This window comes from Balaenoptera musculus, chromosome 13 (genome assembly GCF_009873245.2).
Source record: "Balaenoptera musculus isolate JJ_BM4_2016_0621 chromosome 13, mBalMus1.pri.v3, whole genome shotgun sequence".
Lineage (NCBI taxonomy): Eukaryota > Metazoa > Chordata > Mammalia > Artiodactyla > Balaenopteridae > Balaenoptera > Balaenoptera musculus.
In genome coordinates, this window is record NC_045797.1 from 50217035 (window position 1) to 50236220 (window position 19186).

At 34.6% G+C, this 19186-nt stretch overlaps 1 protein-coding gene across 3 annotated transcripts in view; it reads right to left on the reverse strand.

The window, feature by feature from the left end:
* The window catches only part of FOXN2 (forkhead box N2), a 56709-nt gene that overhangs the window by 19675 nt on the left and 17848 nt on the right, over positions 1–19186 (reverse strand). For all 3 annotated transcript variants that reach the window (XM_036873380.1, XM_036873378.1, XM_036873379.1), the window contains exon 2: positions 5648–6198. In XM_036873380.1, coding sequence (XP_036729275.1) covers positions 5648–6184 — 537 coding nt within the window. In that variant the 5' untranslated portion in view covers positions 6185–6198. The remainder of the gene's footprint in view (positions 1–5647; positions 6199–19186) is intronic.

The following is a 19186-nucleotide window of genomic DNA, read 5'->3' on the forward strand; positions in this document are numbered from 1 at the left end:
TTTTATAAATTAAAAAAAAAAAGAATTCACAAGCATTCCCAATCCCACTTGAATGTATCACTTTCTGTCCAAATTTCAGACATTTAAGTAAAGTGATCCATTGATTTTCGTGAAGACCATCACCTACCAGTTCCTTCCCTCCCACCCCGACTTGTGGCAATAGCTGGCTAATTTTTGTGCCAATGTATTACAATTTCTGTATTTATTCTCATATTCTTTATTAGCTCATAAGATAATTTCTTTCTCTTTATCACACTGTCCCTGAAATCTGGACTGTATGTTTTCCCATTCACTAGCTTTCACTTCCTTAATTGCTTTCTTTCTCTAAAGATTAAAAAATGCTCAGGTTAATTATATAAATAATGCATACAATTAAAAATTAGGGACAAGAACAAATCCCTTTTGATCACTAACACAAATTATACCACACTAGACATATTGTTCTAGAACTTTACCACAATGAATATTCTTATATATTGAATGCATCTCTTTGTGTGCAAGTATGAGTTTTACTTAAGGGGAGAAATCAGAATCTGATCCACTAGATCAAAGGATACGCACGTTTCTAATTCTAATAACTACTGCCAAGTTGCCCTCATGAATGGTCATACTAATTTACACTCCTATTAATGGTGAGAAACTATTGATATTGATTTATTTCCCTATATCCTCAACTAATAAAACATTAAAAAGTTTTGCAATCTAATGGGTAAAAACTGGTTTTTTGTTCTTTTCATTTGTATGTCCCTGATTGCTAGAGAGGATGAACATCTCTGCATATGTTTATGGCCATGTGTATTTCCTTCCTCTGTGAACCCCCTGTTCATATTCTTGTCAATTTTCCTATCAGGTTTTCTTTTTCTTATTGGATTGTATGTGTTCCTTACATACAGCGGTGTGCTGCTGACTGTAAACATCGCCTATCCACTTTGCATTTAATGACATAATGTTGGTAGCTCGAAAGTGGCCACAATAGAAATAACCACTGTTCATATATTTTTAGTTCTAATCTTTTGGGTGCTACTTGTCTCAATCACTTCTTAGCTAATCATTTTCAAGTTTGTTTTTTTTTTTGCAGCATTTGACACTGTTGCTCATTCACACTTAAACTGACTCTCCCTGGCTTCCACTATACCATACCTTTCCTAGACTCTTCTACTGAAAATCAATGCTGAGGGCTTTAAACTTAGAGCTTTAATACCATAACATCACTACCATTCCTGTATCATATTTCTAAATATCTAGTAGACAGTTCCCCTTTTACATCCCATCATAAGCATAAACATAATAGGTCTAAAACTAGAAAAGAATTAAGGATACAGTTCAAAAAATAAAATCTAGTAATGCACGGTAGAAAGGATAAATCCAAAATTTCCAATGCTTTCAGTCATCTGAAAGGGAAGTTTGACTGGGGCGGGGGGATCTGCTTCCAAAATGGCTCACTCATATGGCTATTGGAAGGAGGCCTCATTTCCACGCCACAGGGGCCTCTCCACAGGGCTATTTAAGTGTCTGTATGATATAGCAGCTGACTTCCCACAGAGCTAATCAGCCAAGAATCCAAGATGGAAACCATGATGTCTTTTATAACCTGGACTCAAAAGGCACACTCCATCGTTTCCACAATATCCTCTTGGTTACACGAGTCAGCCCTATGCAGTATTGGAGGGGACTCCACAAGGGCACGAATACCGGAAGGTGGGGCTCATTTAGGGGCCATCTTGGAGGTTGGCTATAACAGAGACTGATCCTTTGAAATTGCTAAGGCTTTGTTTAATGGCCTAACCACATAGTTGGCCTTCATAAATATTTCATGTGTAGTAAAGGATGTGTTACACAGCAATTTATTACATAGCAATAGATAACTAATAAGCGCCTAAGTTAGTTATAAGATGATGATGTGTCCAAATGTCTTGCTACCCAGGGTGTGTCCATGGATTAGAGGCATCAGGATCACCTGGGAGCCTGTTAGAAATGAAAAAGCCTCAGTCCCCATCCTAGATTTGCTGAAGCAGAATCAGTATTTTAACAAGATTCCCAGATGATCAATAGGTACATTCAAGTTTGAACAGCACTGTCCTATAAAATCCTTCAGTTACCAAAAAATATAAGTACTTGTCCTTTTAACTTTTATTCCAAATAAGAATAGGAGATTTCTGCTACCACTTGGGGTATAGAAAGCCATAAAAGAACATCATTCCCAGCCTAACAAGAAAAAAACAGGACTTCCCTGGTGGCGCAGTGGTTAAGAATCCGCCTGCCAATGCAGGGGACACGGGTTCGAGCCTGGACCAGGAAGATTCCCATGCTGCGGAGCAACTAAGCCCGTGTGCCACAACTACTGAGCCTGTGCTCTAGAGTCCGCGAGCCACAGCTACTGAGCCGGTGTGCCACAACTACTGAAGTCCACATGCCTAGAGCCCGTGCTCTACAACAAGAGAAGCCACCGCAATGAGAAGCCTGCGCACTGCAACAAAGAGTAGCCCCCGCCTGCCGCAACTAGAGAAAGACTGTGTGTAGCAACGAAGACCCAACACAGCCAAAAATAAATTTTAAAAAAATTAATTTTTTTTTAAAAAAATTAAAAAACAAAATAGCCTACATAACCATAATTTTTTATGAGCCTATTTGAGATCTAAGGCTGCAAGACAACAAAAATAATTGAATTTTGAAGTATGACAGGTCCTGTGAGGAGAGACGAAACATATGAACAGTTCCACATTTGGTAGAGCATGGAAGAAGTGGCAGTCACAATAAAAGGCAAGAAAAAAAAATACTCAAAACTGTAGGCAGGCAGGAGACCTAAGGAAGAAACCCTTGGAGACGGAGATAGATGTGCAGAACCTACCACGGTCTGAGGCTGGAGCAAATATCAGGCAAAGCCCATTCATGCTCCAGGCCCTGAATGAGCATAAGGTGAGATCAGATGTCACTGTGGCAGAGGCACAAAACCTGCCTAAACCCTGGACAAAGCTCCATAAGAAGCAAAAGCAGTCTGCCACTGAGAAACAGGCAAAATACACTCCTCACCCCAGTCCCCAGGAAAGGATGGCTGCTGTTGGGAGAAAAGTACAAAACCCAGCTATCCTCACATTTCACTGACACTAACTAGGCAATGTATTCAATACTACATGCCATTAGAAGGGCAGGAAATCTGTTGATGCCCAAATCCTTCAAAGATACAAAGCAGAGATCTGCTGCTGCTGGGAAATGGTCTCTCACTTGTACCTAGAACTTCCCACTGATATTAGGCAACATCTACTCACCATGATGGGAATGAGCAAGAAATTGGCCTGAGCGCTGGAACAGTGCTGTCCAGTAGGAATTTATACAATGACAGAAATATCCTATTTTGTGCTATCCAATATGCCAACCACTAGCCATATGTAGGTGATTGGCTACTGATGAGTGCAGCTCTAGACTCCACTCTGAGTAAACGGGAGAGACTGTCCGCTTGTGGAGGAGACAAGGAAAGTCCCACTCTTGAGGCACAGGCGTACAGAGTCTGCTTAAGACTAAAACTGGAGCAGAAGAACTGAGAAACCCACCCTGTTCACACTAAGAACTTTGCACCAAGTAACAAGCAAGAGCAATCTATTGCTAAGGAAGGGGCAAGAGTACAGAGAGAAATATTCAACCCCTCTCACCTCTAAATGTGTCACAAACTGAAAGATGGAGTTGGAGCAGAAATGCTGAGAAAAATCACCTGACATTCCAGGCCGCACACTAAGTACAAAGTATCAACAGTCCATCTCTGTAGGAATGTGAAGACTATGGTACACTGAAGGTAACTATGACAACCACAAAACCCAAACCCAGCTCAATTATTTACTAGATTGACCAATACCTGTTCATACTAACAACGTGACAGAAGTAGAGGAATATCTATTTCTGGATAGAAATATTATTTACCTCAGTCTCTACCGTTCTTTAACAAGCAATGGCTGCCACTTAATCCAAAATTATGCAACACACAAAAGCAGGAGATAAAACAATCAACAAAATCAGACTCAGAGATGGACCAGATATTGAAGTTACCAGACAGACACTATAACTATGATTAATATGCTTAAAGATCTAGTGGGAAATTTTAACAAAAAGATGGCGACTATTTTTTAAAAGGCAAATGAAAATACTTAAAAAATATGAAGACAACTTTATCAGGCTAATCAGCAGAATGAACACAATAGAGGAAAGAATAAAACTACAGAAAGATCGGGAGATTGGGATTGACAAATATACACTAATATGTATAAAATAGATAACTAATAACCTGCTGTATAAAAAATAAATAAAATAAAATTCAAATATTCAAAATACCCACACAAACTATAGAAAGATCAATAGAAATTATCCAAACTGAAACAAAGAAAGAAAAGAGTAGGAAGAGGGACGAGCAACTAAGAGGTGAGACAATAGAAAATGGTCTAATATATTTTTAATTGGAGCCCAGAAGTAGGTGGTGAACCACAAGAAATATTTGAAGAGATAATGAGGAAAAAAATTTCTAAGTTTAATGAATGACAACAAACCACAGATCCAAGAACCTCTGAAAAACCAATGCAGGATAAAAATAAAGAAAAACACACCTAGGCACATCATAGTCAAACTGCTAAAAAGTAGTGATAAAGAGAAAAATCTTGAAGACAGATAGTAAGAAAAAGAAATTACAAACAGAACAACAAAGATAAGAATCGTAACAAACCTATCTTCAGAAACTATGCAAGCCAAAAGAGAGTAATGTCTTTAAAGTACTTAAAAAAAAAAACCTGTCAACCTAGAATTCCATACCCATCCTCCACAAAAAGGTTAAAAAAATATTTCATTGCTAGTAGACCCAAACTATAAGAAATGTTAAATCAACTTCTTGGGAAAAAGGAATTGATCCAGATAGGGCATCAGGATTAGTCAACTTTTTCTGTAAAAGGCCAGATAATAAGTGAATTAAAATTATTTGAAGGTAGACTGTGATAAATTAAAAATATATACTGAAAACTGTATAGCAATGAGTTTAAAAAAAAAAGAGTAGCTAGTAAGCCAATAGAAGAGATAAAATTGAATCATAAAAAAATACTCAATTGACAAAAAGGCAGGAAAAGTGGAGAAAAGGAAAAAGGAACAGATACAGCAAATAGAAAAAAAATAATGTAATGACAGATTTAAATCCAACCGTATCAATTACATTAATGTAAATGATCCACACTCCAATTATAAGGCAGAGATGGTCACGTTGAATAAATAAGAATAATAAATAAATATAGTGACAAGAACATTACAGAAACTAAGAATAGAAAGTTAGAACATTAAAAAAACTAATTATAACTGAATCACTTTGCTGTACACCTGAAACTAACACAACATTGCAAATGAACTATACTTCAATTTTTAAGTTTAAAAAAAAGAGAATAATAAATAAACCCTAATTTATGTACCTATAGTAGACTGAAAATAATTCTGCTAGGTTTATATCAATACTGAAGAAATTTTAAAACTTCTCAAATGAAAGCAAATGGTGAATATAATTAACCTCAAGCTGAAGTAATCTGATTGACTATTTTTTGTCTTCCTTTGATTTCCTCATATGTTAAGATCTCCATGTTAATTCTCCCCCACCTCCCTAAATATAGCAATGTTCATAAACACTGACCTTGCCATGGCTTCTTTCCACTTTCTGAAAACATTTATTCAGGGACAGATTATGTCGAACAGAATTCTTCCAGCCTGTTGGTGCGGTTGCAAAATATGGGAAGCGGTTCAGTATCCAGCTATAAATTTCTTTCACAGGCAAACATTTATTTGGAGAGTGTTCAATAGCCATATAAATGAGAAGACTAAAGGAGTATGGGGGTTTTGAAGTTGCTGATTTTTTTTCTGGGTTCTGATAGCACGACGGTCCCAAGGATGGCACATCATCTCCCTCTATGTCATACAATGGACTAACAATTGGAAGACCCTCACTTCCAAAGCTGAAGTTTGTTAGGAGATTAGTACTTTCGTGAAGCCAGTTCAAGTTTGTGAGTTCATCATCTGCTGACTCACTGTTCACTAGAGTGGCCTTTGGCCTGGCAGCATCAACAGCTTCAGGCAAGCTTCCCATTTTGTAAATCTGGCTTAATCCTGCAACCTTTTCAGCTCCTGGAGTTTCAGCTCTCTTTTCTGGAGTCATTCCAATTATTGGACCCATTTACTCTTACAGTTCTGCAACAAAAGAAACAATTATCAATCAATGTAATACTTAAGATTCGTAAACTCATGGAAGAAGGAAATACATATTTAAACACTCCCAAATCAGAGAAATTTTGCAATCAATATCCCACATAATATTTAAGCACAATATTTGTATAACAAAGATGCTAAAGGTTACTATACAAGGAACAGAACTTATTTCATGTTATTTGAAATGACTGCAAATAAAATGCAGCACTATAGCACAATATGTACAGGTGATATTAACAAAATTAAATAATGGATTTTGAATACTTATTAAAGTCCCTAGGCCATAGTAACTGCCTAATAAGCAATGTTTGCTGTTACTAAAAATGAACAGATTGTTTCTTTGAATTATAAAACTCTATAATCTATTCATCTTATGGATCTATGACTTCACTGTAATTAACAGTCATACATATGGCTCAATACAAACAATAACCAAATTTAAAATAAAGCTCAAATAATAATTCCAAATAAACCCTTTCCTCAAATCTGAAATACTTACTATAAATAATTTCTAATATTTTTATAGTATATCATACTAAAAATATAACATTCCTTAATCACTAAATTCATTACTAGCAAAATTATATTTACTGTAAATTTATTATTTATTTGTAAATTCCAGTATTTTTAACTCTTCCTTCTATATTATCTCATCAAGTACTGACAGTGACAGGTTGACATTCTCTTAGTAAAGTCTGAACTGTCATTGTATTTTCAAGGGGAGAAAAAAAGCTGTTTCTAAACTATCCTTTTTTATTTCCATTTTCTCAATGACTTTTGTTTTGCTTTTGAAATGTACTTCAATTCAAAATCTTACTATGGGAGAATAACTGACCAAAAAGGAAAGTGACAGAACTAATGTGCCATTTAATTCATTTTCAATGGTTCCTCAAGGTACCTCATTTCCTCCATTTCCGAATTCTGTGAAAAGCCCTCTATATCTTCTATTATTCTATTCAAACTTCTTATAGCTTACATAAGTGAAATAACAGAAGTGCCCCCAGGATTTTATTTTATTTAAAACATAGCTGGCAGGTTACTCTAAGAATTATGAAAACTGGTCAATTTTGGATGCAGAACAGTCTATCTGGATTCTGTTAGCTATTAGATGTAGTCTCAGAACACACAATTATCAACAGCATCCATCAGTTAATATTTTGGGAGTAAGCCATTGTACTAAATACTACATACTGTATCTCAATTAACTATCAATTAAACCCTATAAAGTAGGCACTACTATTAACCCAATAGTCTCTTGCTTGGGAAAATGATGCAGAGAGGTTAAGCATCCTGTTTGAGACTGCCTGGTTGGTAACTGGAAGCACCAGAACTTAAGCCCAGTCAGACTAACCTCAGAGACAAAACTCTAGCCACTATATTATCCTGGTAACAGTATATGTATACATATCACCTATGAATACCAATGACCCAATCCTATCCATTTAAAATCTTTTCACTGTTCTCTCCCTATCCAGTTCCTACTCTCACCTATACCTATAACTTGACATGCTAAGACATTGTGAAAAGGAAAAGTTCAAATTACAATAAATTTGGTTTCTATTTTAATCAATTAAGAAAACCACACATAAACATATGTACATGTGCACATATGTGTACACAACATATTTCAGAGATGATATTCTGTCCTATGTAACTGACCAACTTATTCATTTATTCCATCATAGTCTCTCTGCCCATAGAGAATTTTTTAAATGTAGTGGATGAGAATTCATTGGTTAAAGAAAGTCTTGCTTCCTTTAAACAACAAAAAACAAACAGAAAACACTCTCAGCACTCAGTGTTCAAAGAGGAATAACTAATTTCTAATGGTCCACTTCTGCCTTTTCACCTATATTCATTTATCTTCAATTACATATAGAAATTAGAGAGTAACCAAATAGCAGTGGCTAACATTTACTGAGATTTTATTATATTACAGGCACTATGTTATGGGCTTTAAAATGCATCATCTCTACTTACACTACTACTTAGTTCTATGTATGGTCCTTTCTTGACTGTGAATCCCTTAAGAGGTAAGAGTCTTTTACTTTTGTATTCCTAATACATCATAACAAAATGTTGGGCATGAGCAGGGACTCAAATTATAATTATTTCAAACTGAAATGAACTTATAATTAACAAATACCAAGTGCTGTGCTACCTACTTTTAAGAGCTATTTTATTTTAGAAACGAATCATTAATGCTAGGAAACATCCTCACTAGTAACAACTGGAAAACTGAAATCACTGTTATGAATGAGGAAATGGAAGTACAGTAAGTAATTTGCCTACCATTCTAAAGCTAATAAAAAGTGGAGCCAAAATTACAAGCCAGGCTGAATTCAAGATTCAAGCTTTTTGTCCATTTAGAATACACTCTATTTCTTAAGGAACATATATTTTTAGCAATACTACTTAAAACAGATACTGTTGACAGACAGTCTCATCAGAAACTAATTCAAATGGTTGCAAATATACTATTCCTCTGAATTACAAGTTTAGAATAAAATCCCATTACTTTCAGATGTAAGACAATACTATGGCAGCAAATGTGCCAAAGATTACACAAAGCGTATAGCCAAGCAAAGTTAAAAAAATCAAATACTGACGATGAAAGGCTGACATTTTCTTAGTAAGGTTTTAATGGTTACTGTATTTTCAGCGAAAGAAAAAAACTGTTTCTAAACTATTCTTGTAGAATACTTTAGAACACCATCCACTTAGAACACTAAGTCCACCATAATAAATAGGCAAATGATCTTTTCTTACAAATAAGTATATAAATAGCAAACAAATATATTAGAAAATATTCAACTTCATTGATGATTAAAGAAATGCAAACCAAAACAAAAATGTGACATTAAATACTATAATGTACTTAGCATAGTGTCTGATAAGCACAGATACTAGTAATACAAATAATAGTATCTATTGTTGCCCATTATCAACAGTTTAAAAAATATATAATACACAATTTTGGGCAAGGACCTAGGGCCATTTTGGAAAGCAAGCTGGCAACATGCACCAAGAATCATTAAAAATGTCATATTCTTTGACCCAATAATTCAGTGAAATAATCCTATGTAGGGGAAAAGATCCTCTCCCTCTCTCCTTTTCCTCTCTTTTACACACACACACACACACACACACACCTGTTCATCCAAGAATTATGAACGATAATAGTAAAACTATAAATAGCTTACATATTTTATTATAGAGAAATAGCTAAGTAAAGCACATCTATTTAATATTTAGTAGTCGTTAAAAATGACTGTCTTGAAGATTGTGAAGTAAACAAAAAAGCTTATTAAAAACTGGTGAAAAAGTAGAAAATATACAAAAAGCTAACAGTGCCTTATATTAGTAACTTGGTAATTTTTTTCTTTGTTATATTTTCTGGTTTTTCTTTAAGGTGTTTATTATTTTTATAGTTTAAAGTTAAACAATATACTCAAGGGGGAAAAGACTGTGTTAGACTATTTTTTAGCTGTAGTATTTCCATTTCACAAGAAACAAAATCACAGAAAGGTCACAGACTGATCAAAGACCTCTAATCAAAAACAGAAGCCACCTCTCATTCTTAGTACAGTTTATTTTGTTATTAAGCTTTTCTGTAACACAAATTAGTTCACTGGTAAGTAGGGGAAAGATTTTAGTACAATGTGAAAGTCACACTGGTGTGTACATGATTTCTCCCAGCCTATGTCTTTGCACTACTAAATAATAAGAGCTGAACCCCAAACAAGCTAACACAGTGGAAAGCAGCAAGCTGCTGAAAATACAGTACTGTACACAATTCTCATTCAACCCATGTTCTTCCTCTTGGCACAGCCTGGTCACACGCATTGTCTTGAAAATACTTAATGAACTCTTCTCTGCAAATCTTTATGCATTTTACTCTGGCCTCCATAACCCTGTAGCTTCAACACCCTCCTTGCACACCCTTCCACCAGACTACCTTCATCTCTTTTTTTTTTTAACCTTAAGTCGACTGTAGTATTTCTTTATATGTAACTGAGTTAATATATCTTTTAAAATATTCTAGTATTCTTATTAAGATTTATTTTTATTAGTGTTCTGATTACAAAGCTCTGCATGTTTGGGTGCGACCCATCAGCTGTGCACAATTTCAGTGTTTTCAGAAATACATAATATGTAACATTACAACAGAAAGGTCTGTGTATTTTACACCAAAATCAAGAAAACTTTTAGTTTTAAATTTTTATGAAACTACTTCTTAAAATGAACTGAAAGCATTCAATAGCAGATAATTAATAATGTGCATGGAAGTTTGCTTCATAAAACAAAATAAGTAAAGAAATAAAAGGAAATCTGGGCTACTGATGTACTGATAACATTTCCTTTTGGTAATCTTTTAAGAACAATACTTCAACCAAATATAACCGTTACACATAATAAATGTCACTCAAAATAGGCACTAAAGGCCTAGAAAATAAAATGTGGAATATGAAAATGTATCCTAATTTCTTAGGTGTATAATAACATAACCCAAATAATGAACATATCCACTACAAATAGATTTCCAAAACCAAGACATTGCTACAAAAAAAAAGGCATGTAAATGTACAAGATGATTTAGCAAAGTACACATTTGTGTTAAGACTCCAAATCTACATTTCAGGAAAGGACAGAATTTCCTCTCACAAGGAGAATTTTCAAAGTGGAGAGTTCAAATAAACCCAGTACAATCACTCTGGAGCCCCTGTCTAGAGCTTCACTGTATGACGGCCATGGCAGCATCTTGAGAAGACAGTTCAGGATTAAAATGCACCATTTTTTCCCACAGCTATGCAGCTCATGCATCTCCAAAGCTGTCTAACAGAGAACTGCATGCCTGCATATTATGTTCAATGCTACAATGACACTCAACTCCAGGGCAAGAAAAATATAATAAGATTCCATATTGGAATTCTCAGATCACTTCTCAAAAGGTTAGAGGAGAGCACTTTTGCTTAGGTTTGTATTAACACTGGTCTGAGAGGAAATGCTTGACAGAGATTAAGTAAGAGAAGGGAAACTAAGGCAGAGAATTTTCAGTGTCATCTAAGGTACAAGGTGCCAAATTACAAGGTATTAGAGGTGTCACAGTGATAGCTTTTTTTACCCGAAATAACTAAGGAACCTCCTAAACACAAAATGTTGGTTAAAACCACATAGATTTTATGACTTAATTTATCCACATTTTTAATTGATTGTATCAAAGATTAAGCAAACAAATTTTTCCTTTATAGTTAGAATCCTTAAATATTATATTATTTAGCCCTCTAAGTTTTTCACACATCATGTAAAATTGAGTTGTACTGAAACTTGTTTTTCCCCCCACCAAATTCATTACCATTATTGCAGCAGTAATTCATTCATTTTTACAGATGACTTATATTCTACTTTATGAACATACCACAATTTATTATACTCTTAAGAACATTTATTTATGTTTGGGGCTATTACAAGTAGTATTGTTATGGACATCCTTGTTCATATCCCTTGGAACACAACTGTAAATAAGTTTTCTGAAATTCTAGAAGCAGAATATATGTGAAGGAGTGGACTTATTGGGTCACAGAGTATTCTTTTCTTCAATTTTAACTGATAATGACAAATTGCTACCAGGAATGTATGTGTATTTTGTTTGCTCCATGTACTCATCAAAAAAATTTTTTTTGCCAACCTGATGACTATGAAATTGTAACTCCCTTGTGGTTTAATTTGCATCTCCCATATAAGTAATGGGGTTGAATACCTCTTCATATACAAAAGAAACCTAAAAGTATATATATATGGCAAACATATATATATATATATTTGCCATTTAGATTCCCTCTTCTATTAAGTGTCTATTGAAGTCATTTGTATTGTTTGGATACCAATCCTTATATGTGATGCAAATATCTTTCCCTATTTAGGTGGCTTGTCTTTTTATTAGTTGCCTATTAATGAAAAAGTTCTTAACTTAATAGGGTGGATTAACCCTTTCTTTATGGTTACCATAGTTTGTTTCTCATTTAAGAATTCCTTCTGGGACTCCTGGTGGCACAGTGGTTAAGAATCCGCCTGCCAGTGCAGGGGACACGGGTTCGAGCCCTGGTCCGGGAAGATCCCACGTGCCTCGGAGCAACCAAGCCAGTGCACCACAACTACTGAGCCTGCGCTCTAGAGCCCACGAGCCATAACTACTGAGCCCGCGTGCCACAACTACTGAAGCCTGCATGCCTAGAGCCCATGCTCCACAAAAAGAGAAGCCACCGCAATGAGAAGCCCGCACACTGCAACGAATAGTAGCCCCTGCTCACCGCAACTAGAGAAAGGCCACGCGCAGCAACGAAGACCCAACACAGCCAAAAATAAATAAATAAAATTTATTAAAAAAAGAATTCCTTCTGTACACCAAATTCATAGAGCTTTTATCCCATACTGTCTTCTAAATGTATTATAGTTTTTACCTTTCACATTAGGTCTTCAATTCAGGAAAAAAGTTATGCATGTATTTTTTACTCAATTTCATTTTTTTACATACAGATACACAACTGTTCCAGCATTATTGTTAAAATTTTCTCTTTCCTGCTGGGAGAACCAATTCATCATTGGTCCTTAGCATCTATAACATTCTCACCAGGTATGCAAGACTGAAAGGCCTTTATGTGGGCCATTTCTCAGGGTTGTGTTTGCCACAAACAAAATTGAGGGATGACCTAACATCTCCCAGACAAAGGGCAGTCCAAGCTCCATTAACATTTCTTCTTTCATACGAGTTATTTAGAAGAATATATCTTAATTTCCATGTGATTTTTCTTCTTACTGATTTCTAACTTAAATGAATTGATCTATAGGATACTAATCCTTTGAAATCTGTTGAAACTTACTAGATGGTCCAGTATGTGGTAGATTTTCATGATGATTCAGCACATGTTTCCACAGTGACTGGATGCAATATTATGTCCGTTGGATCACGCTTGTTAGTTACATAAGTTTTCTATATTCCTGATTTTTTTTTTTTTTTGGTCTGCTCTCTTTACCAATTAATGAGGAAGATATATTACAATCTCCCACTATACTGGTGAAATTTATCAATTTTTCCTGGTAGTTCTATTAATTTTTGCTTTATTTGTGGTTTTGGTTATTAGTTGCATACAATTAAAACTTCTAAACATTCGTGGCGAAATGAAACATTTACCATTACGTATCAATTCTTTTTTATCTCTAGTAATTCTACTTGTCTTAAAATCTATTTCAAATGATATCGCAGCTTTCATTCCATTAACATTTGCCTGGTATATCTTTTTCCATCATTTTACTTATAACATGTTTTCCTTTTGTTTCTTTGTAGTCTGGACTAAACCCCATATAGCTGAACATTTTAAAATATAAGGCATAGGTATATTTGGATTTACTTCTATCATCTTATTTGTTGTTCCACACTGTGTCTTTCTCTCTTTTCTTGCCTCCTTTGGGATTGTATTTTTCTGGTTCCATTTTTTATCATCTACTAGTTTGGAAGTTATATATTTATTTCTATTACTAAAGTGTTACCATAACATTTTTATCACACATACTCATCAAAATCCAAAGTTACTTTTAATCTTCTCCTGAGTAATAAAAAGATCTTTTGGATACTAGCTCCAATCACCTCCCCCCAGTTTATAAAATAAACTGACATTAGTAAATAACTAAAACAACTGCTATTTCAGTTTTCAGCTTTTTCTTTTCTTTAACCCCATAAGACACTATTATTATTGTTTATACAGTTTTAAAAAATTAACTTACACTTTATTAACATACACTTATCACTGTCTTTGATCATCATTCCTTTTTGAATCTCAGACTTTCATGACCATTTTCCTTCTACTTAAAATGGTCTGCTAGGGGGATGGGGGAGTGATGGAGTGGGAGTTTGGGGTTAGCAGATGCAAAGTATTATATATAGAATGGATAAACAACAAGGTCCTACTATATAGCACAGGGAACTATATTCAATATCCTGTGATAAACCATAATGGAAAAGAATATGAAAAAGAATACATGTAACTGAATCACTTTGCTAAAAAGTAGAAATTAACACACACTGTAAATCAACTATACTTCAGTTAGAAAAAAAAAAAGCGGTCTGCTAGTGAACTTTCACATTCTCTGAGCATGTCTTTATTTTGCCCTTGTTCTTGAAAGTTATTTTTTTGCTAGCTATAGAATTCTGGGTTGAACTAGAGTAGGTCACAGCTTCTAGATTTATTTTCACTTAGTATATCATTTCATGGTCTCTATTTCCATTATTGTTATTGAAACCTGATAATCCTCTGAAAGTGTTTTGTTTTCTCTTAAAAATTTCCCCTTTATTAATCTCTTTTATATTTTCCACTTTATTGTCTCTCTGTACTGCATTCTGGATTTCTTCAGGTTTATCTTTTTTTTTAAAATGATGTAATCGGAATATTTATTTATTTAAATTTATTTGTTTGTTTATTTAAATTTATTTATATTTGTTTGTTTATTTATTTTATTTATTTTTGGCTGTGTTGGGTCCTCGTTGCTGCACAGGCTTTCTCTTGTTGCGGCGAGCAGGGGCTACTCTTCGTTGCGGTGCACAGGCTTCTCATTGCAGTGGCTTCTCTTGTTGTGGAACACAGGCTCTAGGCACGCGGGCTTCAGTAGCTGTGGCTCGCGGGCTCTAGAGTGCAGGCTCACCAGTTGTGGTGCATGAGCTTAGTTGCTCTGCAGCATGTGGGATCTTCCCAGACCAGGGCTCAAACCCATGTCCCCTGCATTGGCAGGTGTATTCTTAACCACTGCGTCACCAGGGAAGTCCCGGGTTTATCTTTTATTGTATGATTTTTTCTTCAATGGGATCTATTTGCTTTTACCTATTCCTTGAATTCTAATTTCAGTTACTGTATATTTTCATATCTAGAACTTCTGATTCTTCTACAAAATGTTTGTTTGCTCTTTTCCTCATTTTTAAGCTTTCATTGAACATATTAAATATAATTATTTTATATTTTACATCTGATAATTCCAAGATGTGAACCATTTGTAGGTCTGATTCTACTGATTCTCTTACATTGTGCCCTGTTTCCTTAGATGGCTTGTAAATTTTTATTTTAAGCAACTCATTTTCATTATAACTTACCAACAGGAATTCTTTGACAATGATGATTTGTGCTGCTTCTGTCAGGGCCCCTGGGAGTAGTAACAATCCAGGATCATTTAAAATTCTTAGAACAGAATTCAAATGGAAAGTATAGAAGGTGAGGAAAAGGTAAGAAAAGCAAAGAGAGAAAAGAACAGGGCAGAGGGGACTTCGCTGGTGGTCCAGTGGTTAAGAATCCGCCTTCCAATGCAGGGGATGCGGGTTCAATCCCTGGTCAGGGAACTAAGATCCCATATACCGTGGGCCAACTAAGCCTGTGTGCCACAACTGGTGAGCCTGTGTGCTGCAACTACAGAGTCCACATGCTCTGGAACCCACGTGCCACAATTAGAGAGAAGCCTACTCACCGCAACGCAGGATCCCCCATGCTACAACTAAGACCCAAAGCAGCCAAAAAATAAATAAATAAATATTAAAACAAAACAAACAAAAAATAAAATAAAATTCTTAGCTTGAGGTCTAGTGTGAATTCAGGCTGCAAACCAGTGTGAGGGCTGGTTTGTGGTAACAAATTTTCAGTAGAGATTTTTTATTTTTCCTGTTAGCAGCAATATTATAGTAAGATAATTTTCTTTGTTGGGAAAGAATTTCTAGATCACTCTTACACCTAGAAGGTATATACCCCTATGGAAAAGGGCTATTACTGGAGAAGACTGCTAAATGTTTTACTTTGGTGGGTCTGGGCTTTGCTTCCTGATCCCTGAGCCCCCAAAAGGCCAGGAAAACAGAAGCTCACTTGATTTGGTAAATACCCTCAAGGCAATAGCCAGCTTCAGTACTTCGGTCGGCTTACTTCACTGGGTTTCCAATTAGTGTTCAGTCTAAATATTCTTTACTTTTGTGCCAGAGCACTGATGCATTTTGTCCAGCATTTTAGATTGTTTTCAGCAGAAAGGCTAGTCCAGGTACTTAGTTCCCCATGCTGCTGGAAACGGATGTTTACATTAGTTTCTGATGGCAATATCTCTAACGTACATTATCCCATATTTTAGAGCACTGGTTCTTCTCTAACGTACATTATCCCGTATTTTAGAGCACTGGTTCTTAAGTTTCTTCTGCCTCCACACACTTGAGGAATTTCACTTACTCCTATCACTAAGAGTTGCTTGTTATGACAGTGATTCCCAACTGGCAGTAGGTAGAAGACATTTCCTTGGAGGTGAAAGGTGGTAATCAAAAATTGTGTGTACATTTTTTTTTTCAAGAGGGTACTTCTTATCCCTTTAAAAAATCATACTTTAAATATAGGAAAGGTATTTTAACCCCTTAACTATGATTCAGGCTATTATAAACAAAGATTTGGTAAAGAATAATACTTATAGGGATTGCTCAAGTATATAGGACTATTTGCCACTTTCTCAGTGTTTCTCAATAAGTGTGTGCCATGGATAAACTCTGGGGGCCACAAGTTTGCAAATTTCATTTTGTGTTTTCATTTCAATAACAATATAAAGAAAAAAAACGAAAAGACTTAAAAATAAACTTACTTCAGAAACTAAAGTCAGTGATTCTACAAATGGGGTATATAATTATTTTCTTTAAAAGGGATCCATATATTATTCCAGTTACAAATACTGCTTCACACTCAAAGGTCTCACATTTGCTATGCTTGAGTTACTGGATTAATCTTCCTAGTTCTATATCCTAGTCCTCAGTTGTACTGTAGTCACTGTACCTGATTATACGGTATATGATCCCTTACTTAAAATCCTTGAGGGCAGATATATTTCAGAATTCAGAATATTTTGGATGTTAGAAAGGGACTACAATGCACATGTGATATGTTATACAATGTGTCAGTGAGGTCTGAGGCAGGACCCCATAATAAAAATGTTAATGTTTCTGCAGAAAAATGGATATTCACAGTAAGAAGGGAGTAAATAAAGACCATCAATAGTCTTATATCAGTTCAGATCATGTTTTAACACTACATGGGTTAAGAGAAAACTTTTGGCTTTCGGAGCATTCTGGATTTCTAAAACATGGAAATACAATTATAGAAGCATTATCTGCTATAGATTGGAAAGCCAGATAAATTTCATTAGAATTTCATGTAAGATCTGATAATGGTAAAGAGTTCACCTTAAGGTGCATGAATTTAATGCATCAACTTTGTAATTTTTTTCCCCAAATACTTAGGAACCCCTTTTTGTCTACTTGTAGTTTAATAGTTGAGGATACAGAATAAGCAATCTCCTGATAACCAGGAAATGTATTATATTATGAATTCTAAAATGTCAGAAATATCTAAATGTATATAGGAATTTAAAATATATTCCAAAGCTAACATATAAGCTATATTGGATTATGATTATAATATCTCTACATCTGGTAATGTGGATAAAAGATAGAGAAAGCGAAGTATAAGAGATACACTATTCAGAATAATCTCTCCTGGTCCTTTTCTAAGACGCTTCAAGAAGAAACATTTTACTCCTACTACACTCATGGCTCCATTGTCACAGGTGTTAGATTCTATGGTAAAACAGTGTACAACTATAAATGAAAGGCTTCTTCCTTGAGAAAGGAATATATATATGTAATACTAGAAGGTACTAAACAGAAAGTTGGGGAGGCAGTACATTTGAAGTTCAAATTGTGAAAGATAAGGCAATTTCATATTATAAAGTCATAAAGTGCAATCTAAATCATTATTATTAACATTAGAATCACATCTGGTGGCAGTGAAGCAGAGGGTTAAAGAGCATGAGCTGTGAAGAGATATTGCCTGGTTTCAAATCCCAGGTCTGCCATTCAACGGGCTATAAGACCTATCAACGAAGAATTCTAACAGTACCTACTTTCATAAGATTGTTAGTACAAATTAAATGAGAATAAATATAAAGGACTTAGAACAAAGGTAGAGAGTAAGTACACAATAAATACTAGCTATAGAGATGGTAATTATTATTACTGTTATTAATTTTTAAATTATTATTAGTTTTCTTCCTAAAGTAGTAGATTTATAAATGTTATATCTCTCGAATACAAAAAAATTAGGGTATAAAATCAGTAACTATACTTTGTGTTTTGAAGAAATTTTTAAAAAATTCTAGTATTAAGGATGGGCCTCCTTTACGACAATGACACCCTCTGGTGAGGCAGAAATTAGGACTTCTCAGAAGAGTGCTGCAATAACAGTTTCATCATTTTCATTATGATGCGACTTCACTTCCTTATTCTGTTTCCATGAACTTTATGTATGTCAGTCTTTTAACCAATCATACCACATGACAGATCCTTTCTTCAAATCTTTCTAGTTTAATAATCTAAAAGCAATTTAAACCATACAAACTTCCGAACTTTTTTTAGTTTTTTGTTATTAATGGCCCCAAAAGATTTTAAGTTCCTTTATTAACAGCTGCCTAATGCTAACATTCTAACAAAAGAATTTATATATAAAAAAAAAAACTACATTACCTCTGAAATAAAATATGTTGAGTTTTCACTAGTAATGACATTCTCAATAACAAAAAGATACAGTGGCAAATATAATGCTATAATCAAACAGGACAGGAATATAAATATCTACACATATAGTTATATTTATTTGTATCTGACTAGTCAGAATCTATCATAAATCTACATAATTCTTACCAAGTTAAAATGTACAAAATAATTTCTTTAAGATATTACTTATATTACTTATACTATAAATTTCAGGATAACATGTACAGTACCTTAAAAATAGACTCATGTATATAAAATTTAACAACCCAAAAAAATCAGGCTCTCAGTCCAGCAATTCTCATGAACATAAAAGTTTTTAAATGTGTACCTTAGTAATATAAATCCATAGCAAATAAGAAA